The 24562-nt window shown below is 36.1% G+C and overlaps 1 protein-coding gene across 8 annotated transcripts in view; it reads right to left on the reverse strand.

The window, feature by feature from the left end:
- Window positions 1–5395: 5395 nt before the first annotated feature.
- Window positions 5396–24562, reverse strand: part of ZMAT1 (zinc finger matrin-type 1) — a 47311-nt gene continuing 28144 nt past the window's right edge. For 2 of the 8 annotated variants that reach the window (XM_040467151.1, XM_040467148.1), the window contains 5 exons: window positions 20418–20519; window positions 20149–20323; window positions 18286–18570; window positions 9370–9469; window positions 5396–7909 (listed from right to left, as the gene is read on the reverse strand). In XM_040467151.1, the coding sequence (XP_040323085.1) occupies window positions 6589–7909; window positions 9370–9469; window positions 18286–18570; window positions 20149–20323; window positions 20418–20519 (1983 nt within the window). In that variant the 3' untranslated portion in view covers window positions 5396–6588. Of the gene's footprint in view, window positions 7910–9369; window positions 9470–15199; window positions 16764–18285; window positions 18571–20148; window positions 20324–20417; window positions 20520–24562 lie in introns of those variants that run through there. The other 6 variants (XM_040467150.1, XM_040467154.1, XM_040467149.1 and 3 more) reach the window with 6 other exon arrangements.

Raw genomic sequence — 24562 nt, forward strand, 5'->3', positions numbered from 1 at the left:
TTTGAAAAGAATTACACAGTTAGATTTCCCTAATACAGTGTTCTACCCCCAGTGAGCCAGTTAAAGATTTCATGAATTCTCCCTCTTCAATTTTGCTATAATCTACCTAATACACACACACACACACACACACACACACACACACACACACACAAAAGGAAGAAAAAAAAAAAGGAAGGGAACATAAATAGACCAAACTTTTAGCAAGGCTATACTAAAATTTTTATTTTGTTTTTAGAATAGCAAACCTGTGGAAAATAATTTTCTAACTTTCCAGAATGTGATTTATTATTGCTACTCCCAAGTATTTGTTTTCTGAGTGCTTATCTTAATTTAAGGTGCACAGTGAAGTTTTACTGACAAGTCCCATGGGTCAGTTGTTATATACTTAAAGTTTTTAATCCCCCTGGACTCAACTAAAAAGTCCCAAGAAACTTGAGCCTGTAATTAAATTAATAGACTTCTTTCAATCTGGAGGCTCTTTCCTTTAATGCCATCATGATGATAGGTTGACTTTCTTGGTATCAGTCATTGTGAAATTAGCCTATCTGAAACTGGGCTTTGCTTTTCTCTCAGACATCTATGACCTAGCCCTAGTCTTTAAGAGTCTTTACAAGAGAACTTCATAGTCTTTCTCCATCAGTCTCTTACTCCCAGTTTTCTCTGACATTACCCTAGTCCCTGATATCGCATTTGGATTACCATATAGATTCTGTGTCTGGTCTCCTTCACTGCCCACACTTCCAACTTCACACTAACAACTTTTTTTTAATGAACATGTTAGACTCATTTAAGACCACCCAGTCCCACTCCCTCTCATTTCCTGCTTAGAAATCCTCAATGATTCCTGTTACTTAACAGGCAAAGACTTTAACCTTCTCTGTAAAGCTTTCCAGGACTGCTCTTACTCTCTCTGTGCATATTCTGTCTGATACACCCTCAAGTGACCTGTGTTCTCTGTCTTTACTCTCTATCTCTAACCTCCCTGCTTTATGGATCTCTTCCTGGAAACACCTAGCCCTCTTAAAGTCTGGCCACAAATAGGCCTCTGAGCTCAGTCCCACCAGGCCTCCTCCTAGTACTTTACTTCTTTCTGTAGAACTTTTTTCCAGACTAACACTTCTCAAGCTAGGTTAAGTTGTGATTTGATTATAGTTATTGGTCTGGTGACCAGTAGGAATCATGGGGATAGATGCTATGGAAGGGGACTTGTCTTGCAAGGCAGAGGGATAAATATCATCTTCAAGCAAGATGGGAATTAGGAGAAATGGGTAGGGTTGCCAGATTTAACAACAAAAATCCAGTTAAATTTGAAATTCAGGTAAACAATGAAATTTGTTTTAATATAATTGTGTTCCAAATATTGCATTGGACATATTTATACTCAAAAATAGCTCTTTTTTTCTGAAATTCAAGTTTATCTAGGTATTCTGTGTTTTTTCTCCTGGCAATCTTAGAATTGGTCCACCTTTTCAAGATAGAGGAATTGGGGGAGATGGGATCTCAAGACAGAGATAGAAGTCCCTTTATATGCTACCAAGGATGCCTTCTGACTTTCGTATTTTGCTTTAAATTGGTAATTAATTCTCATTCTCTTAGCCTTTCATTTTCTCTATCCCATACATCAATGGTACTCAGCAAGAATCAGCAAATTCTAGATAATTGCTATGTCCCCCAAATCCTCTCAATTACTCGAGATATTACATTTGCACATACATTCATTTTCACTAGTATCACTGGTAAAAGTTTTAACAATTGTACTACTATAGCATGCCAGGGACTACCTACTACCAGTATTTTACCAACTACCAGTGAATGACAGGATCCTCATTTTGTGCTTCCCAAACCCTGTTTTTGGAGTCTGTTTCCTAGGACTACTCCTGATAACACCTGTCTTAGGTAAGGTTCTGGGAGAAAATGATTATGAGATGGAGATTTGTTTGTAGGTAATTTATAGGGGCATGCTCAAAAGAATAACACTGTGAGGTAGTTAGGGAAGCAGGATTAGCAGAGAAATTGAATTGTGATACAGGTATAACAAAGGTCTCAGTTGATCCCGTGGGGAGCTCTGAAACGAAGATGGCCTTTTACAGTTGCCCAAAATTGAAACGGGAGGCTTTGGCCTTAGTATTTAACTACATAAACCCACAAATGGCTGCTGCCTGCCCCTAGGAGAGGGCATGATCTTAGGAAACACAGTTCCCTTCAGACAAGGTCAATACCCAAAAGTTGGGGAAATGGGTGCCTTTGTCCTGAAATATTGGGGCAGGGGTGAGGAATGGTTCTGGGCAGCACCAACATAGCATCCATTACAACAAATTTATCTCCACTGACTATCTCTTATCTGTTCTATCAATCTATGGAATTAAAATTTTTTTCAGTTATTTCCCTCTTTACCACAGTGTCTCTTCTCTTTTGTATTCCTTGCAATCTAATCTTCGCTTATTTTTTATTTACTTAGTTCTGTCAGTTTTTGTTTCACATCTTTCTGTTGTCTATTTCTGGGTTCTCTTTCTGAATTTATGCTGTATATCAAAGCCCTTAAATGTTTTCTTTCTTTCAGCTCATTTTAAAATACTGAGATGGTTTTCATTTACTTTGTTATCTTCATTTTTCTGGTGTGTTCACATTCTGCAGGTCTGGCCTTCCAAGGTGCTACTCACATCTTTAGAGGTTTATTTTGCTGTCATAATACTTCCTTGGATCTGCTTTCTCTGGATTCTTCCCCTATCCACTACTATTTTTACTTTCTCTTACCCTTACCCAGTGCTCTGTACTATTCAATTTTGTTTCTGAAACTAGCAGTTTTCTTTGTGTATGTGGGTTTGTTCTTCTGGAGGAAAACACTATGCTGGATCATTCTGAAATCAAGGACCTAGTTCACCATAGCACTCTTTGATCTCTTGCTGATTCTGTGTAGTTTTTACCCACTTACCTGTAATTCAGAACCTCTGATGTCTTCTTTGAATGTTTCAGTTGCTCTCAAACCTATTTTTTCAGTTTTATGAAGAAATGATATCTCAGATTAGAGTGGTGGCAGTGAAGATGAAGAGAATTGGACATTAAGAGAGATATTTTGGTGATACAATTAAGGAGGATTGCTTATGGACTAATGTAAAAGTGAAGAGGTTCTCAAAAATGGTTTTGGGATTGAGCAATTGGACAGTTTTATAGAAATGGGGAAAACTGGGAGATGAATGATTGGTAATGACAGAGCAGGCACTCTGTGTGGTTATATTAAGTTTGAAGGACCTATTATATAGCCAAGTGAATGTATCAAAGAAATGTCTTTGAATTAAGAGGAAAAGGTCTATTTAGATGTCACTTCCTTTGGAAGCCTTTCCTGAATGCCCACTTCTCATTCCATTAATTTTGTTACCCTCCAACCCAGAGCAGCCTTCAGTACTATTGTAGCCTTTATCAAGTTTATATTGCAATTTCCTATTTATTGGTCTATTTACTCTGTTAGATTGTGAGCTGTTTATGGAATAGAATCTGTTCATTTTTTTCTCAGGTTCTTTACTGGCTCAATGGTGATAGCCAGCTCTTATTATTTGTTTAAGGCATGCATATAAAAAGGCAGTCAATTCTATTTTTTTCCTAAGACTGCAATTGTTGAAAATTATTTTCCAAATTCAGCCATAATTTGCCTCAATCTTCTATTTAATTGGGGATATACCTATGAGGCTAGGTGCTATTAATTTGTCTGAATACTGACTGGTAATTTGCTTAGATCACATGTGATGTTATGTCTGGATGGGTATATCTGTCTTTCAAACTAAGCATGTAATAAAAATCTCAACACTGTTTTCACATGCAATATCTTAAACTATGTCTCCTCAAATATATTTTTTATTATCTTCTACATCCAAATGCAGGATTTAATGTTTATACCGTTAAATTTAATCTTACTAGATTCAGCACTCAAATCCAGAAGTAGAGTTAATTTTGGACCCTGTATATATATATATTTAAATATCTTGACTTATACTGTAACCTCCTTGTGCTCAGAGGCAGAAGTTGGGAGCATAGCAAATGTGCCAAAGTCAGATTCTAGGTCCTTGTCTCCAGCTTCACCTAGAAAATACTTCCCAGTTAATAGAAAATTAACTTTATGATAGGGTTAACAAAAAGTGTTTTGTCAAAATAGTTTTTGTTTTAAAAATTTGCAAAACCACTTTCTAGAGCAAGTCACTAGTAACTTCTCCAAGAATGTAGTTAACACCACACCCTTATCCCTCCCCCAACTTGCCACCCCACCTAATTTAAATGATTTTAATGTTAAAATATTGCATGATTTACACAGTGCTGATGAGATTGGGTGCTGCTAATTTTAATAAATCATTTATCTATTTAAGTTATTTGGAAAAGATCATGGTAATTTGGTGTCTTAGTAAATATTCTTATATAGTTTTGAATTCCTACCCTCCACCTTTCAACACAAAATGGACTTATGCAAAAGAATTTATCAATTCTAAAAATGCTTACAATTCAACTGATCTTTTACTTTCTGTGAAAACAAGCTGCATTTTTTTGCCATGTTCAGAAAAGAAATTTAGCCATTTTTGTGGCTAATTCCAGTCTATTTGCTACTTTGGTTCTTCTTTTCCTTCTCCTTTCGCTAGTATGCCAGATGTGTTAAAAAGAAGGGCAGTAGTATTGTAGTAGTAGCAAATAATCTTATACCAACAGTCTCATGGAATAAAAGTTAATTTGGGATCTAACTCCCTTTCAGACTATTCATTCAACCTGGTATAAACCCAAACAATCATATTATGCTTCAGCTCCTATTTACCATTTCAGTGAAATCTCAAGAAAAAACACTGTTAAAAGTCCCACCTATGTGCAGATACAACACCGTCTAAATTTATTTACTTTTTGAATAAGATTACTTTTTTGGATATGAATACTATAGCCTATTTTTCCTATTTCTAATGACTCCATGTTGGATTCTGATGGTATTCCCACAAGGTCACACAGTCGACTTGATAGTACAACTGAGACCAGAATCCTGGGATTTGAATTCCCAGGATTACTCTTTCTACTATACCATGGTGATGCTCAAATGCTTACAGGAAGTGCTTATCATATAAAAGGGAGCACCAGAGTAAAAAAAAAGTATGAAAGAGTTTCAAGGTAATGCACCCTCACAGCCCTTTCCACTTATAAATTCTTTCTTCTTCAGTTCAAGTATTTAGTTGGTCACATTTTTAAATTTAAAACTGAACTCCAGTCTGAATATCAGCTTCTCATAAGCAAGATGTAGAATAAATGGAGTTGTTACAACTTTACACTGTGATCTCCTGAGAGGTCCTGAGAGGTTTCATTATTTCCACTCTCACTCCCAAAGTAAAATCATCTTTGGCTGGGAAATGATCATTTACATAAAACAATATGTAGAAATTAAAACACTTTAATATAATATAAACATTTCCAGAATATAGACTGATTTTGTATCAGTACTTTTTGAGAGCTTTTTAAAACTATATATCATCTAAACTTATTACAGACAGTTTCATTTTCCACTTTCAGAACTAGAAAATACAAAAATACACTGCAAATTAGATTTAACAAACAAGAAAAACTGATCTAAATTGCTTCATACATTTTTCTTAGAGAAAATCAAAAAACAAACACACAATAACAACAATAAAATACCAACACTAACACAAACCCAAACAAGGAATGGATTTTGTAATGCCTGGTAATTCTCTCATTTAAAATAAATTAACCTTTCATGGGCAAATAATTCACCACCACAGCAATTTGATGAATAGAAGTAGAGACAACTTCATTAAGCAAAATTACATTTTATATAAGAAATGTAATTTTTTAAAGAAAATGAGAAAAACTAACTTGAGGAAAAGGCATATTGAATACTTTTACTCCACTTGGCTTTTGTTGGAGGTTAAAGTTAACTGTTCACTTAGGAAGCATTCAAGTAACATAAATTTTATGAAATCAAACTTTTCAACTTATTTCTTCAATTCGACCTTAAGGGAACAAAACTAAAAAGCTCAAAATCCAAGCATAGACTCCTCCCAAAGCATTGTCTTTCTTCAACAGATTTCCTTTTCTGTTCTTGTGTTCTTATGTTCTTCTTTCTCAGAGGCTAGATTTATGCTTGTTTCTTCTTTCAATTCAATTTCAATTTTTACAGCCCCTAAAACTAAGCTTTCCTGAATAGCCAATGATCATATCTACCTATGCTTTTCTTCACTGGCTGTTCTTGTTTTTGTCTAAATCCATTTTCTAAACTGATTTCTTCATTTCATCCTTGGGTAAACAAAATGAAATTCCTAAAACAGACTCATCCCAAAAGATTGACTCTCAGTCTTTTCTTCAACAGAATTCTTTTTCTCTCATGTTCTGGTTGTGTTCTTATGTTCTTCTTATGTTCTTTCTCAGTATATTTAAGCTTGTTTGTTTCTTCTTTCAATTCAATTTCAAATTATAAACACAAAAACTAAGCTTTCTGGAGCTGACACTGACTATATCCACTGCTCTTTTTCTTCTGGATGTTCCTGTCTTTGTCTAAATCCATAACTGATTTCTTCAATTCATCCTTGGGTAAACAAAACTAAAAATTCAAAATCCAAGAATAGATTCATCCCAAAGCATTTCCTCTTCTGTCTTTTCTTCAACAGGTTTCTTTTTCCCTTTCTTGTGCTTACGTTCTTCTTTCTCAGTGGGCACACCATGGCTTTTTTTCTTTTTTCGATGTTTAAGCTTTCCTGAACTGACGCTGACTTGATCTCCCTTTCTTTTCCTTTGTCGGATGCTCTTGTCCTTGTCTAGATTTGTATCACCATAACTCTTTTTCCTTTTATGCTTCGATTGCTCTTTCTCTGACCTGTCTTCACCTTCTTCCAGGTGCCTTCTTCTCTTCTGATGTCTTCGTTTATGACCTGCTTTATGGTCACTGGTATTTTTTTCTGAGAGGTGCTTGTAAACTTCAGATTCTACACTGTATGAGCCAAAGTTATTTTCTTGCTGACTAAGGCTCAGGGGTACTGGCTTTTCTGGAAAACAGTCTCTGATGGGTTGACAGGAGGATATAGAGTCTAGTTTCTGTATGCTGTCATGAGCTGGTAAGCAATGAGGTAACTGGTTTTCCACTACTTGGGAAATACTGTATGATCCTGTATAAGCATGGGAAGTCTCAAATGGGACTTTTTGCTCAAAAATTCTATGTTTGGGTCTGAAATCAACCTTTTCTTTGTACTTATGGATTTCTATAGAGCTATCACTAACCTTTCTGAAGCAAGTCTTTGGCTCTAGTCCTCTGGCTTTCTGCACTTTGATGTAATCTTCTAGCTCATCTTGGAAAGAATCATAAGTTCTGTTTGAATGAACTGGTAACCAATAATGCAACTTGCTTTCCACTGGTGAAATATTGTATGGTTGTTGGTAAGTCTGGGAAGTCTCAAGTGAAAATCTTTGCTCAAACATTTGTTGTCTGGGTCCAGAGTCAACTTCTCTGTACCCATGGGTCTCTGTAGAGTTCTCTCTTATCTTCCTGAAACAAAACTTTGGATCTAGTCCTCTCGCTTTCTGCACTTTGATGTAATCTTCCAGTTCATCTTGGAAAGAGTCATATGTCTTCTTTGAATGAGCTGGTAAACAATGAGGTAAATGGTTTTCTGCTGTTTGTGAAATACTGTATGATCCTGGGTATGTCCAGAAAGTCTCACATGGGAGTCTCTGTTCAAACATTGTATGTGTGGATCTAGAATCAACTACTTCCCTGTACCAACGGGCTTCCAAAGAACTCTCTTCCATCTTTCTGAAACAAACCTTGGGCTCTGGTCCTCTGGATTTCTGCATTTTGATGTAATCTGCACATTCATCTTGGTAAGAGTCTTGTGTCTTCTTGGGATTCTTCACTAGACTGATAACAATGGATTCTCTGCAAAGAAAACAGTAGAAAGTTCTTATTACTAGGCTATTTTATTCTGAATACTTTCTTTGTTTTAAAAAGATTAGTCTGGAAAAAACAACAACAAAAGTCCAAACAAATATTAAAAGCTTACTTCAATATAAACGCTGTAAATCATCACTTTTTATGCTAAAAAGAAGGAGCAGGAACAGTCATATTTCTCAGGTACCTCACAATTTTTTAAATACAAAAAAATTTTCAGGGCTGAGATGAAAGGGAAGATGGGTACAAACATGCAGACATAGCTGATACTGCCTTAGTACTAAACATGTAAGACATGTTGGGATATGTGGGAAAGAACAAATAATATTTAATGCCCTGAGGATTGTCTGATTTGAATGTCACATTATTTTAAAAGTTTTAATTAGTTCTTTGTATAGAGCTATAAATGTAATGGATATTTGTTCTGGAACCGTGAGATTTTATTTTATTTTATTTTATTTTTTTAAATTTTTTTTCTACATTTATTTATTTTTGAGAAACAGAGAGAGACACCATGAGCAGGAGAGGGGCAGAGAGAGACGGAGACACAGAATCAGAATCAGAAGCAGGCTCCAGGTTCCGAGCTGTCAGCACAGAGCCCGACGTGGGGCTCGAACCCACGAACCGTGAGATCATGACCTGAGCCGAAGTCAGACGCTTAATCGACTGAGCCACCCAGGCGCCCCTGGAACCGTGAGATTTTAAAAAAGAGTCTAAATGAAGGTTAATTTGGTGAATTGCACAATTTAGCTCCTACGTATTCAGACTCAAAGTAGAAATATTTTCAACTAGAATAAAATAATTAAACAAGAAACACTATGGTTTGATTTTCACAGCAACAAACCAAAAATACAATACCTAAGTGCCCCTCTGTCCTGCTATCTGACTGATCAAGTCCCTAATTGTCTACTTAATCCTCTCCTCCTTGAAACAATAGAATAGAATGGAATAAATATTTATTGTGCTATTGTGTGCCAGGCCAGGAACCTTACACATATTTTTGTATTTCATTATAACCTAAATTGGAAATGTCTAAAGTTATACACTTATTAGAAAGACAAATCTGATATTCCAGTCCAGGTCTAACAGCAAGACCTTTGTTCATAACCACTATACTTTGCTGAAAGGATGATGACCAGATCACTGTATCCCTGGAACTAAGCCAACCTTCCAGGAATTATTTGAATTTTCATGGCTCAATGAGAATGAGAAGAACAATGCTGTTTGGTCACAAGAGGTGCCAATTATCCAGCTCTGCAAGTATACTATCATGGCTAGAGAACTCCCTATGAGATTCCACTACCATGCACTTTGTGACAAATACCATTAACTATATCACCTTATAGGGAAGTGAATGCCTACAAAAGTTTTGTAAAATACATGCAAGGGTACTTGACAGAAGCCCTACTCTTTGGTATCATAGGAGCATTTTGGCAGAAAATACTTACTTAATTTGGTGTTCACTTCCTTGCATATGGGACCGGAACATTTCTAAAGATGTAAAGGTAATATTACAAATATGGCAAACGTAGGTCCTCATACTAAATGCTGAAAAAAGAGTCAAATTTAAGGAGGTCAATATGGACAGGAATTTACTAGAGATCATCTACAGAACTTTCCCAATTTAAAGATAAGGCCCAGAGAGGTCAAATGACTTTGTCAAAGTCAAAGAGCAGGTCAGTAATAGAGCTAACCTCTCAGAGCCCATGTTTCTTAATTTAAAGCCCAGAATTCTTCACACTACACTACACTACACCACACTGCTTCTTTAGCCTTGGCCTCTTTCTTGAGACTACTATCTGCCTGCCTATTGTTTCTACATGGAAGTGCAGTAGACACTTCAAATTTAGTATGCCCAATTAACCTTTGCCTCTTAATCCCTTAATCAACCTCTTTTTTCTTGCCCCTAATTCTCTTGCCATCCAACAAAAACCTGAAATGTTCCAAAAGATTAAACAAAAGCAAAGTTTTACTCTCTTATGTGAAATCACTGTAGTGCATTAGTTTACCAAAAGTAATTCCCACAGACAGATATTAGAAAGGAGAGAGGTTCAGTGAGCCCCACTCTCTGGATAAAAGCTGAAAGAAAAATTATAAAACAACTACTAGTTACTACTTCAAAAGAGTCAAAAACTATAGAATAGGTATGCCAGCTATTTCTCTGTTCTGCTTCTTAGGTAGAGCTGAAAGCAGAGGATAAATTAATCTTTATTTTCTTAACCTCATCATCCTTCCAATTTCTCTTTGGTCAGAAGTAGAAAATTAATAAATTTCATAAGCCAAATATAAAATAATCCCACACTAAAGAAGAGGCAATAAATTGGTGGATGCAGTAATTTTAAGATGAAGCAAGGTCATCTTTTAAGTCAAGCAGCAACTTAATCAAATGATGCTAAATTAATCAAGGATATTGGTCTTGTCCAAGCAAATATTATTCATAGAAACAGAAGACTATTGTTAATGAGAAAGAAAGATGCAACTTTGAATAACATGAGGACTCTGCTTACTACTGACATAACTCTAGTGGGCCAAGGAGAGCTCAGCAGGTTATGCCAAAGACTGAATGAATGATTCCTTGTAACTATCCTCTCTCCCAGTGGTCTGATTTCATGCTAATCAAGTCTATTTCTGATTATAATTCGGTTTCTCATATTCTTTGATACCAAAAAAGGAATACCCTGGATGATATATCCAGGTTTTAAAAGCCCTAGGAACTGAAAAAAGATATTATCCTCTCCTACCATAAATCAATACCAGAATGACAATGTATTAACTTAAATTACAATGTTTCCCAGACTCCAGAATTACTTGAAGTATTATTTAAAATATAGATCCTTAAGGAGCACATGCTCAGTTGGTTGAGCATCCGACTTCGGCTCAGGTCATGATCTCATAGTTCATGAGTTCTAGCCCCACATTAGGGTTCTGTGCTGACAGCTCGGAGCCTGGAGCCTGCTTCAGATTCTGTGTCTCCCTCTCTCTCTGCCCTTCCCCCACTTGTTCTCTGTCATTCTCTCTCTCTCAAAAATAAATAAACATTAAAAAATTAAAATATAGATCCCTAAGCCTCTCCCTGTAAAACATGATCCTCTGTCTCTGGGACAGGGAATTCATGTTTTAACAATACTCCAGGTAATTATTCTTAGAGAATGTGTGGGGAATACACTAAGAGAATACCTTTCTAGTTCCTTGATTATTTATTGGCATTTTCTAAGTTTGTGGTCTCGTCAGTCCCTGATTTGAGGCTGGTCAACCCTGAAGATTTTGGACTTCCTGCAAAGCTAAGGACTAAATCCAGGAGTCTGCATGTTCACAACAATCCTTTTCAAAAAAATTATCAATACCCTTACTTAACAACTGTGGAAATTAAAGCTCAGATTTGCTTGGCCAACACCATACATTTTGAGAACACCCAAGTTATGCAAGATAAGCAGGAATCCTGGTTTCGTCTGCGTTAATGGTGCTCAATGTTACCTACACATTAGAACCATGTGGAAAACTTTAAAAATATTAATGTTACAGCTCCACATTGGACCATTTAAATCAGAATCTCCAGGAGCAGAACCAGGCTTTCTTACTTTTTGAAAGTGTTTTACAATAGCCAAATTATGGAAAGAGCCTAAATGTCCATCAACTGATGAATGGATAAAGAAATTGTGGTTTATATACACAATGGAGTACTACGTGGCAATGAGAAAGAATGAAATATGGCCCTTTGTAGCAACATGGATGGAAATGGAGAGTGTTAGGCTAAGTGAAATAAGCCATACAAAGAAAGACAGATACCATATGGTTTCACTCTTATGTGGATCCTGAAAAACTTAACAGAAACCCATGGGGGAGGGGAAGGAAAAAAAAAGAGGTTAGAGTGGGAGAGAGCCAAAGCATAAGAGACTCTTAAAAACTGAGAACAAACTGAGGGTTGATGGGGGGTAGGAGGGAGGGGAGGGTGGGTGATGGGTACTGAGGAGGGTACCTTTTGGGATGAGCACTGGGTGTTGTATGGAAACCAATTTGACAATAAATTTCATATATTAAAAACAACAACAACAACAACAACAAAAGTAAATAAAATAGAAAGTGTTTTAGATGGTTTTTCTATACAACTGTTGTTGAGCACCACTCCCCTAAATTATCAAGCTGATGATCTTCATTATGATTATAAACTCAGATTATATTTTAGGGGTTTTACCTATTTGTTTAGTGCTTATAAAGAATATAGTATACATAATGTTCTCCTCAGTTTCTCCTTTGCTTCTTCACAGATTATATCAGGAGACTATAATATACATAATAGAGGGGTTTAGAGAAGCTTCAGGTCACATATAAAAGATACAGAGGCAATTCTGGAACTGTAGTCTGATTACTATTACCTTAGCCTTTGTCTTTTTCATACACTGATATTCTTGTTGTTTCCTAGATACAGACATCTCATAAAATAATATATTCAAAAAATATATCTCAAAAAATAATACATAAAAATATATACTAAATGGTATAAACCGTTTCTGTGAAGATATGAAGCCTATTTATTGGCTCCAAGATCAGAATTCCTGGTCTAATTCTCTGAAACCTGACTCCCCTGTTTCTTTTTCTTTTCCTCTTTTAAATTGAAGTGGAATTAATATATAGTGCCATATCAGTTTCAGACAACAATATAATGATTAAACAATTCTATACATTACTTAGTGCTCATCAAGATAAGTGTACTCTAAATCCTACTTATCCACTGTATTTCTTATACTTTCTATTCTCCTATCTGAGAATAGGAAGCTTGGCCCTGTCCAGTTTTATTGCCTTCAGCTCTGCTAGGACTCCTTGTTTCTGACTTTACCCAGAAACTCAAGCTTCTCTGCATCTCATACCATTCAGAATCTTCCATAACCTAACACTTGTGGGGCCCACTTTTCTCCTAATCACAGTCCTATCTCATAACTCCCCAGACTAAGATCTTTGTTTTCAAAGAATAGATTGGGGGAAATTCATGTCTTTATAGTCTAATGTTGTGGTTCTCAATCTTGGCTCTATAGCCAAATTACTTGGGGAGTTAAAAAACATAAAACAAAACACTAATGTATAGGTTCTAGGGATTCTAATTTATTTGAGGGATGGCTTGAGCATTGAGATTTCTAAAAGCTCCCTGCATGATTCTAACATGTAGTCAAGGTGAGAACCATTGGTCTAATAGCTTAAATGAAAAGTAATCAATTGAGAGTTGCATGTAAGCAAAAATGCAACTCAATGTGGGATTTAGTTTATGAGGAAAAATTGAAAATGTCCAATTTACCTGTTTTAAAATTATGACAGGAGAACAAAACATTTAAAAAAAGTAACATTTGTTTAGAACCTATTCTGTGATGGGTACTGCACATACTGTTTCATTTCATCCTTTGTCAATCCTGTGAAGTAGCCCTATTTTCATTTTACACCTGAGGAATCTGAGATACAATTGGGTAAATGACTTCAAACATATCTCCTTCTAAGGATAAACAAATCTATGTTTATCCTTCTATGTGACACTGCCTCTCAATTAACAATTAGCAAATATTGAGAAAAAATATATACTCATTACCATATAAAGCACTGAGATGGATACTGCAGAATAAAATATAATCTTTTGTCTTAAGGAGGCTAATTCAGTTAAGGAGCTATAATTAATGCAATTATCAATGAACAGTGAAATCTGTGAGAAATCACAGGAAGGGGAGAATGTCAGAGGGATGAATGTCAAGGGGAGAATAGCTAGAGTAGTGAGGGAAGTTATGATGGATCTTGGAGGACAAGAAGAATTTGAATCATAAGGAAGGTAGAAAAGGGCATTCCAGGGGATGAAAACAGTATCAGATATGGCAGAGATAGAAATGAGTATGATGTGTTGATTTCAAATAATCTGTTCAACAAACACTGAGGGCCTATGTGGCACCAACCATCATACTAGATTCTAGGTGTACAAGATGGATAAAATGGGCAGGTTTCTCACAAACTCAAGTGAAAAACAGATATTTAAATAAAGGATTTCATTCTAATTAGGTAAAAGGTAAGAAGTATGCTTAAGGGGTATGGAAGCTCAAAGAAGTAGAGGCACTTAAGCACAGTGTGGTAGTCTGGAGAAGGCTATTGGAAGAGATGATGCCTTAGTTAAACGTGGAAGGATGAAAATTAGTTAACTTGATGAAAAGAGTTGAGAAGATTATTGTGCGTAGAGGGACTAGCATGAAAGAAGCATATTAAGTGCTTATAGCTTCTTAAAATTTGGAATTGTTGTAGAATAAAATAGAACAGGACAAGATGGAGAAGCAAAAGTGTGTCAGGTCAGAGAGATGTATATGTTATGCTAAGGAGCCTAGACTTTTTATCCTGTGTATTGTGAAGACATGAAATGCTTTAAGTAGTAAGTGACATAGTCAGCTGTGTGTTTTAGACAAATCTCTCCTCTAGCTGCAATATGGAGGATAAATTTGAGAGGAACAAACCTTAAAGCAAGGAGAACACATTTATGTAAATATACTAGGCCAAGCAAGAGATAAGGAAGGCATGGGCTAGAATACATGGAACAGGGAGATTGGTGAAATATACCATTAAAATTGGCATAACTTAGTGACTGATTGAATGTGGGATATAAGTTTACCTGAAGGGTGTGAGAAGGGGAAATGTAGAAGAGTGGAAGAGAGTGGGGCAGGTTTTAATACCATTTCTGAGAGGAGAGTGAAGAGGAAGGTAAAGGATTAAGTAGGACTTCAAGTCCATAGAGGTTGGATTCCAAGACTTTCAAGGTACCCAATCTGTAGCTTTACATAATTTTCCATAGCATCACCCAGTACTCTGAATATAAAAGTAGAAAAGGTGGACTGCGGAACTGATCTAGGGTTGAATTCTTGCTACTAGGGAGAGAATAACAATGAGGTATAAGTAAAGCCTTCCCAAAGGTTGTTACAGAATTGGGAGTGTGAAATGATGGTAGTGAAAACGTAATGGAAGGGTACAGGAAGGAAAAATAGTTCTAATAAGACTTGATAAGACTTGCTGATGGACAGGATGTAGCAAAATTCAGTAGACAAAGATGCCCTCAAAGATTCAAATGTAGGTGACTAATAAGTAGTGGTACTACTGGTAAAGGCTGGAATCTTGGGAAATTAAAGTTGGTTTTAGAGAAGATTATTAATTCCATTTTAGATATGTTGAGGTACAGGTGAAGGTGAGACATCTAAGTGCAATAATGAGGCTACAAATTAGTAAAATAAACAAAACAAATACAATAAGTAAAAAATGCATACATACTTTAGTTCCATATCGTTATGGTAGCCATCCCTGTGCTAATAAGATCTGGGCTGGATGAGGGACATGAGGAAAGCGTGAGAATGATGAAAAAAGACAGAGATTAGGTATAGTACAAACACATACAAAGTGGATGGAAAATAAGGCAGAGACAGAAAGAAGGGTGAAATGGGTGATAAGTGAAATAATTAAGGTGTCACATGTCAAGTTGTTTTTGTCTTACCGCTTGATTGCTTATAATATGGGTTTCTGTTCTGTTCTTTGAAATTCTCACTAGCTAATTTAAATTCTTCAGCCAGTTTTTAAATCCTCAAATATTTACTCTTCTTAAAATGGAATAGTCAAAGTAGTAAGGAAAATTTGTTCTATTATGCTAGTGGTCAGCACTCCCTCCCTGGCCAGATGAAAATTTCACCAAAATCTTTCTTCTCTTATACTAATAACCTTGAAATTTGAGAGTGCTAACATTACCCTCCCTTTAGAAGTGACCAGAGTACACACACTTCTCATAACTGACTCAGTTCCAATTTTACCTAATTCCAGCCATTAAATTAGAAGGTACTTATTTCAGATATCATCACCCCAGCAATAGGAAAAATACTGTAACAAGTGAAAGTTTGGCATTTCTCCAAACATCTACTACTTTCTGAAGCCCTACCACTTCTATTTCTACACTTGTCTAAGACAACATTCTTCAAAATCCTAGATAGAAACACAGATCTCTATGTAACTTTTTGGGATATGTTGAATCATATTAATTAGGAAACTTAAATACTATAAGCATAGGGTTAGCACTCAACATATCAAAATTAATAGTGCATGGATTCATATATTAAACTAATCTCTACTGAGGTAGGCCTAATCTGTGCCAGTTTCTATCTTTAACACTTGAAATACAGACAAGTTAGATGAAGTCCTTACCCTCAAAGACCTTACATTCTAGTGGGGGATAAAGACACATACAGAGAAAATTAGACACACAGGCTAAGGAAGCACAGAAGATAAGTCTTGAAGGAAGTGAAAAGGCTTCCAGGGAAGTAGCATGTTAATGAATGAGTAGGAATTGAAGAGAAGATGTTTCAGACAAAATGGCAGCATGAACAAGAGCAGAGAGATGAGAAATAGGCTAATAGTTTCTGGAAACCAAAAGCAGTTTGCAGGTTCTGACCTAACACAGATCATGGCAGGAAGTAGGAGGGGATACGCCTGGAGAAGGCAGGAAGGAACAAGATGGCAAGGAGCTATGAAGCTTAGATTTTTATCCTCAGAAAATAGAGAAACAATCGAGGGTTTTAAAGTGAGGAATGGCATTGAAAGATGTGCACTTTAGGTGAAACACTCTAGTGGTTAAATTAAGGGTAGATTTGGGGAGACAAAACTGATGGCAGGGAGAGTAGTTAGGAGGTTGGGGCAATGTTCTAGAACAATGCTTCTCAAAATTTATTGTGAGTACAAATGACCTAGAGATCTTGTCAAAATGCAGTTTCTGATTCAGTAGATCTTCAGTGAGGACTGAGATTCTTTTTCTAACACGCTCACAAATGATGCTAACGATGCTGGTCACAAACCACACTTTTTTTTTAAAATTTTTTTTTCAACGTTTATTTATTTTTGGGACAGAGAGAGACAGAGCATGAACGGGGTAGGGGCAGAGAGAGAGGGAGACACAGAACCGGAAACAGGCTCCAGGCTCTGAGCCATCAGCCCAAAGCCTGACGCGGGGCTCGAACTCACGGACTGCGAGATCGTGACCTGGCTGAAGTCGGAGGCTTAACCGACTGCGCCACCCAGGCGCCCCACAAACCACACTTTGAGTAGCAAAGCTCTAGGAGAGATGTTGAGGGCCTGATCTAGTGTGGAAAAAGCAGGGCTCGAGATAAGGGAACTGGTAAAACAGTCATAGCTCTGTGTTTCATTAGATAAAGAAGTGAAGAAGGTAATGTTGGGGGAGTCAAAGTCAACTACAGGTTTCTACTTTGAACGAATGGAATTGAAATGGTTATGAAGTATCCAGGTAAAGCAGTAGCTGCCAGTTGGATAGGAGTCCAAAGCTTGACAGAAAGGTCATAAGCATACAGATAAGATGAAATCAGGGTAACAGATCAGATCATATTTGTATAGTGAGGGCAAAATGGAGCCACAGGAACACCCACATTTAGGTAATGAATTTTAAAAAAGAGCCCCCAAAGAAAACAGAAAAGAAACAAAAACACACAAGAAGAGCAGAGCCTTAGGAGTTACATATGACAAAGATTAGGGCTTTAAGAAGGGAGTAATAAATATTTTCACATGAAGCAAAAAGGTCTAGTAAGGAAAGAACTGAAAAAGAAAGAACAGTGAGTGGAAGAAGAGAAGTGGGTGGAAGAGAGAATATGAAACGCGAATAAAATACACTAGTAGTGAGAAAGTGCCTGTGGGGGAAAAACGAAAAAAAATATGGTTAGAAGAGCAAGTGGATTCCTTCAGTCAGGATCAGAATCTTTATTGTGCCTGAATTCTTGCCACTCTTTCTAGTTCCTTTGTTAATACTCTCTCCTTCCCACTTCTACAAATCTAAATCATACACTTCCTCTACGAACATTTTCTGAATCATGATGTTTTACTCCCCTGGTTACCAAAAATATGTACACAAAAATTCATGCCTGTAGCCTCTTACAATGAAGTATCATTAACGTAACTAGTTTACACACTTGCTCCTTCAGGGAAAATGGTATACCCTCATTTGTATTCCCAAGAATAAGTAGCCTAGTACCTTAGAGACACTTAAACCATACTTAGTGACTAAATAATATAACTACAGCGTCACTAATTAAAAATACTTCCTTATGTACCTACGACATAACATGAGACCATGGGAATACCTGTACTTGATTCTATAATTAATGAAGGTCATCTAAACTTTTCTGAGTCTCATTTTCTAGAAACCAACAGATGGACCCTGAAGTCCTTACTCATCTAAGATTCTATAATCCCATGAGTACTATCAACCTACTACTCAATATGAGTAAAATAATATATATATTAAGACAATATGTTTCATAAAATATAAATTTTCTATGAAAGAGTTTTGGTATATTTTTACTGTTTACCATTTGCATCTGATTTTGCTGGAAGAGGTTTCTCTCTTATCTTGTCTACAAACTTCTTCCTAGCTTCATTTCTTTTGTGTTTTTTCCCAACATAATGTTGTTGGGCCATTAATGGACTATTAAAGGAAGCAGGACAGAGCTTGCAATACTTGTTTGGATTATTCAAATCCAAAGCACTGCTGGAAGAGGAAGGCATAGTCTTGTCTTTAATCCCACCTGGAGGAAGCTTGACAGCAAGAGGCTTCAGAAAAGTTGATTCTGCAGAAGTAGTAATAGGCACACCTGCTGAAATAGTTGTAATGAGAAGTGATCAACATGTATTCAGCTATCAGATCTGCATTCATTATAAAGTATTAGGGAAATTCAGAATTCTTTGAAAACTTGCTATCTTTGGACTTTTTCCTCACAGGGCTGTTGGATAAAGGTACTCAGGTTAAAAAGAATTTCCTTCTGTGAAAACAAAAATTTGGATGCAAGTCTGGCACCAAGTTTCTCCAACAAAGGTACAGGAAGGAAGAATATTCAGCATTAGCTTTTAGCTTATTACATTAATTTGAAAAATAAACAAAAGCATGAGAGTTTAGGATGATTCTTGAAATTAGTGAGGGTAAAACAGAGGGTGCCAACTTCTAAGTTGGTGCCTTTCCTGAGTAGCACAGTAAGCCTATTCAGTCCAGATTTGTGGTGTTTGTATCAAAATAAAATTTATGCAGTTATTTAAGGCTATACAATAATGTTTCCACAATTACAGTTATTTCAGAGCTCTTATATTTCATAACCTCTCTGAGCTCAATTTGATGAATTGTGGGGACTGAAAATAAGACTTTACACGATACTTTCTATTGTAGGACATACTGATTCCAACCCTCTTTGGACCGACAGGAAGAAAAACAAATATACAAAAATTAGAGAGACTAGAATAAGTTTAAAAATAATTCTGATTTAATTTGTTAAGATAAAAGTATGTTTTAATGCTGTATGAGGCCTACAATATGAGTTGGAAATTAACGTTGTTAAATTTTCCATGCTATGCATGCCTTATTCCTAAAGTGTTGAAGCTAGTGTGAATGTGGTAACTTATTTACTGCAGAGGATTAATCATCTCATTTTTTGTTCTCATTTTTTGTTCAAAACACAAGTTTGATTTTTCCAGGGTATACTCTTCCACTTTAGGCCAGAAGTGAGATCTTTGTGATAGATTTCTCATGCGCTGGTGACTCAACATCACTGGAAGGAGGAAAGAGGGAATGTTTTATAGTTCTCTGTATCTTTGGGATCTAGCATAAAATAAGTGCTCATTACTTATTGATAATGTTGGTGGTACTTTTTATTTATATTCAGAGGGAAAAAGCAGTGAACTATCAAGGTTGAAGGAGAGTCCATAACATATGTATTTCTTTTGCTTATAGTTATAGTCAGAAAATGCTACACCATAACTATATTATGATGAAGACACTGGTCTGAACATGTGAGAGAATGCTTTAGAAAGTACTAAAGAAAAAAACTGTGATAGGTGGCAAGGGGAAGAAGTAAGAAGGAGCTAAGATTTTGTGATTTGATTAGAACCTGGACAGCTCAGGCTGCTTTTTATTGTTTCTTTATAGCAGCATAGCAAATAACTTGTTTTCATTTGTATTTAATAAACTGAAAAGGAAAGGTCATAACATTTCTTAAAATTCATCTAGCAATTACAATCTCCGTATTAAATGATAAAGACACAGAAAGAGATTACTGGGCAGAAGAACAAGAATCCAGTTATTGCTCCAGAGTGAAAGTCTCTCTAATTAAAAAATGGGTAGCAGGTTGGAAAAAAAATGACAGGGAGACCCTGTATGGAAGCTAAAGAGGTGAATATAACCTTACCCAACTCTGGCTGAAATCCTGATGGAGATACCTGATCATGCTCCTCCATTAATTGCTTCAGTTTTTTAGCATGGACTTTTCCCACATAGTGAGACTGAGCAACAACTGGAGAGCTAAATATCATGTTGCAGAGATCACAAAATTTGTTTCTGTCCACTACATTACTCCTATGCACCTGAAATAAGCACAATGTTGAAATAAGCACAATCTTGTTAGAATGATTTGATAACTCAAAGTTTAGAATTATGACATCAATATAGGCCACTTACCTTAAATTTCTTAACATCCATCTTCATTTTCTTACCAGGCACTTCGTTTTGTTCCCCATGAATTTGAGAATAAAACCTAACATTTTGAGCATGTTTCTCACTCTGAAAAAAGATATAATATGACTTTGTACATTCAATGACAGAGGCACCCCAAATTTACACCTCTCTGAATTTCAGGATGGCATTTGTGAGTTGTAATGTATGTGGTGTGTACCAAGTTTATGAAAGAGCTTCACATGCTTTTTCAAATCTCTAAATCTCAGTTAAAATGAAAATAATACTATAATTTAGAGGTCAATAACTTTATGTTCTTTTTTAACAGGCTCCTGGTTGCTTCTCAGTATCAAATTTCTTCTGCTTACTTACACATATTGGGCAACATACCCAGATAAAAGACTGCATGTTTCAGCTTCCCTTTCAGCAAAATGTAACCATATGACTAGATTCTGGCCAAAAAGATATAATCTGAACTGTTCGGTGGAACTTCTGAGAAACCTCCTTAACAGGCTGGGAGATGAGCCCCTCTTCCAGCCTTCTTCCCTCCTGTTTCTGGAATTAAGATGGAAAGGTCAGAGTTCGAACAGTCATCTGGGACTATGGGGGATCTTGAGGACAAAAGCTAGCTCATCAAAACAGAAAGACAGAAAATACCTAGGTCCCTGATGATGTCATGGAACTGTCATGTCAGCTTTGCACTGGATACCTCTCAAATTCTTTTATGTGAAGATTTTACCCCTTCAAGGTTAATTAAGCATATTAGAGATTAGAAAAATCTCCAAAAATGTGTAACAAAATATATAAGAATAACAAAAGTATTGGTGTTGTGGTAGAAGGGAAACTAATATTCCTGAGCACATGCTGTGAGACAATCACTATCTACAGAATTTTAAATTATGAAATATATCCATCTTATAGAAAAGCACAGGAAATAATATAGCTGAAGCCCATACCCACCACATATGTAGTTCTACTTCCTCATGCCCACAATCTCTTCCTCCTTCACTCTCTCCCCATTAGTAACCACTGTCTTAGAGTTGATCTATATCATTTTATTTCATGCTTTTCCTCTTTTACCACATATGCATGTACCCATAAATGGTATTATATACTATCATCATTTAAAATTTTTATGAAAATAGAACCATTATATTCATATCCTTTTCAACTTGCTTTTTATAACTCTCTATTATATTTTTAAGATTTACCCATATTGGTACAGATACATCTCATTCATTTCTGCTACATGCTGCATAATATTCTACTCTATATGTTACCCATTTAGTCATATATTGAAGGCAGTTATATTTGTTTATTTGGCTATTACAAGCATTTCTCCATTGAATACATGTAAACACATCTCTTAATATATATGTCAAAGGCTTTCTTTAAAGTCGATACCTAGAAGTAGAATTCTCTTGACTTACAAGATTTGAGGATTTTCAACTATAATATGTATTATAAAATTTGCCCCCAAAGATGTTGCAGCAGCCCACAACTCCAAATGCAGTGAATTTAAAGGTTTCTGTCTTTGTATATTCTCCTGAAGTGTTATGTGCTATTAGATTTTAATTTTTGACATGATGATTTTGATAACACAGCTCATCACTTTAACTTACATTTCCTGTATGATCACTAGTGAAGCTGAGTATCTCTTCCATAGCCTGTTCATATTACTTTCCCATTTTTCTACTGGGTTGTTTCTTGTTCTAACTGATATATAGTCCTTTATATATTCTAGACACTAATCTTTTGTTACCTACATGGGCTATAAATACCACTCAATATGTGATTTGTCTTTTACCTTTATGATTTTTTTCATATAAATTTTCCTGACTACATCTTTATTTTAAAGCTATAGCAATGAGGCAAAACTTGTACAGAAAGGCAAACAAAGCAATACAATAACACAGAATAATAGCCACAAAACAAACATATATATGAAATTTAGAATATGAAAGAAGTGTCACTACAAATCAATGGGGCAAGAATGGACTATGAAATCAACAGTGCTGACACACCTGGCTTTCTGTATGGGAAAAATGTCATCAACACCTTCCTCCACATGCAAAAATCAATCCTAGATGGATTAACACTTTAACATATTAAATAAAACTTTTAAAGGTATTAGAAGAAAATAGAGGGAAGTATCTATATGACAAAAGTGCAAGAAATGGTTGCTTAAACAAATAAGTATATACAAAAAGGGAAATATTAATAACTGCAACATCATTAAAATTCAAAACTTCTTTGTCAAAGGTTAATTGGCCATATAATTGTAGATTTATTTCTGGGTTTTCTATTCTGTTCCATTGATCTATGTGTCCATTTTTGTGCCAGTACCATACTGTTCTTTTTTAATGTTTATTTATTTATTTTGAGAGAGAGATAGAGAGCAGGGGAGGGGCAAAGAGAGAGGGAGATGGAGAATCCCAAGCAGGCTCTACAGCTGTCAGCGCAGAACCTGACGTGGGGCTCAAACTCATGAACTGTGAGATCATGACCTGAGCCAAAACCAAGAGTCGGAGACTTAACCGACTGAGCCACCCAGGCGCCCCAGTACCATACTGTTTTGATCACTAAAGCTTTGTAACATAACTTGAAGTCCGGAATAGTGATGATACCTCCAGCTTTGCTTTTCTTTTTCAAGATTGCTTTCACTACTCCAGGTATCTTGTGGTTCCATATAAATTTTAGGACTGTTTGTTCTAGTTCTGTGAAAAATGTTTTTGGTATTTTGATAAAGATTGCATTAAATGTGTAGATGGATTTGGGGAGTATAGACATTTAACAATATTTGTTCTTCCAGTCCATGAACATGGAATGTCTTTCCATTTCTTTGTGTCCTCTTCATTTCAGCAGTGTTTTATAGTTTTCAAAGTACAAGTCTTTACCCATTTTGGTTAGATTAATTCCTAGGTATCTTACTGGTTTTTTTGTAATTATAAATGAATTTATTCCTTAATTTCTCTTTCTGCTGTTTCATTATTGGTGTATAGAAATGTAACAGATTTTGGGGCGCCTGGGTGGCTCAGTTAAGCATCTGACTTCAGCTCAGGTCATGATCTCATGGTTCGTGGGTTTGAGCCCTGCACTGGGCTCTGTGTTGACAGCTCAGAGCCTGGAGCCTATTTCTGATTCTGTCTCTCTCTCTCTCTCTCTCTCTCTCTGTACCTCCCCCGCACACACCCTTTCTCTCAAAAATAAGTAAACATTAAAAAATTTAAAAAAGTAACAGATTTCTGAATATTGATTATGTATCCTGTGACTTTACTGAATTTATCAGTTACAACAGTTTTTTAGGTGGAGTCCTTTGGGAAAACTGGACAGCAATATGCAAATGAAACTGGACCACTTTCTTACATGACACACAAAAATAAATTCAAAATGGATTAAACACCTAAATATGAGACCTGAAACCATAAAAATCCTAGAGGAGGACATAGGCAGTAACCTCTTTGATATGGGCTGTAGCTACTTCTTTCTAGATATGTCTCCTGAGGCAAGGTAAACAAGAGCAAAAATAAACAATTGGAAATTCATCAAAACAGAAAGCTTCTGCACAGCAAAGGAAACAATCAACAAAACTAAAAGGCAACCTGCAGAATGGGAGAAGATATTTGCAAATAAAATATCTGATAAATGGTTTGTAACCTAAATATATTAAGAACTTATCAAATTCAACACACCAAAATGAATAATTCAATTAAAAAATGGGCAGAGGAGGGGTGCCTCGGTGGCCTGGTGGGTTAAGCATCTGACTTCGGCTCAGGTCGTGATCTCACAGTTTGTGAGTTTGAGCCCCATGTTGGATTCTGTGCTGACAGCTCAGACCCTGGAGCTTGCTTTGGATTCTGTGTCTCCTTCTTTGCCCCTCCCCCCACTCTCTCTCTCTCTCTCTCTCTCTCTCTCTCAAAAATAAACATTAAAACTTTTCCTTTAAAAATAGGCAGAGGACATGAATAGAACTTTTTCCAAAGAAGATATCCAGATGGCCAGCAAACACATGAAAAGATGCTCAATATCACTCATCATCAGGGAAATACAAATCATAACTACAATGAGATATCACCTCACACCTGTCAGAATAGCTAAAATCAACAACACAGGAAACAATAGATGCTGGTGAGGATGTGAAGAAAGGGGAA

Source organism: Herpailurus yagouaroundi, unplaced genomic scaffold, assembly GCF_014898765.1.
Source record: "Herpailurus yagouaroundi ecotype Mexico unplaced genomic scaffold, PumYag 67235, whole genome shotgun sequence".
NCBI classification, from domain to species: domain Eukaryota; kingdom Metazoa; phylum Chordata; class Mammalia; order Carnivora; family Felidae; genus Herpailurus; species Herpailurus yagouaroundi.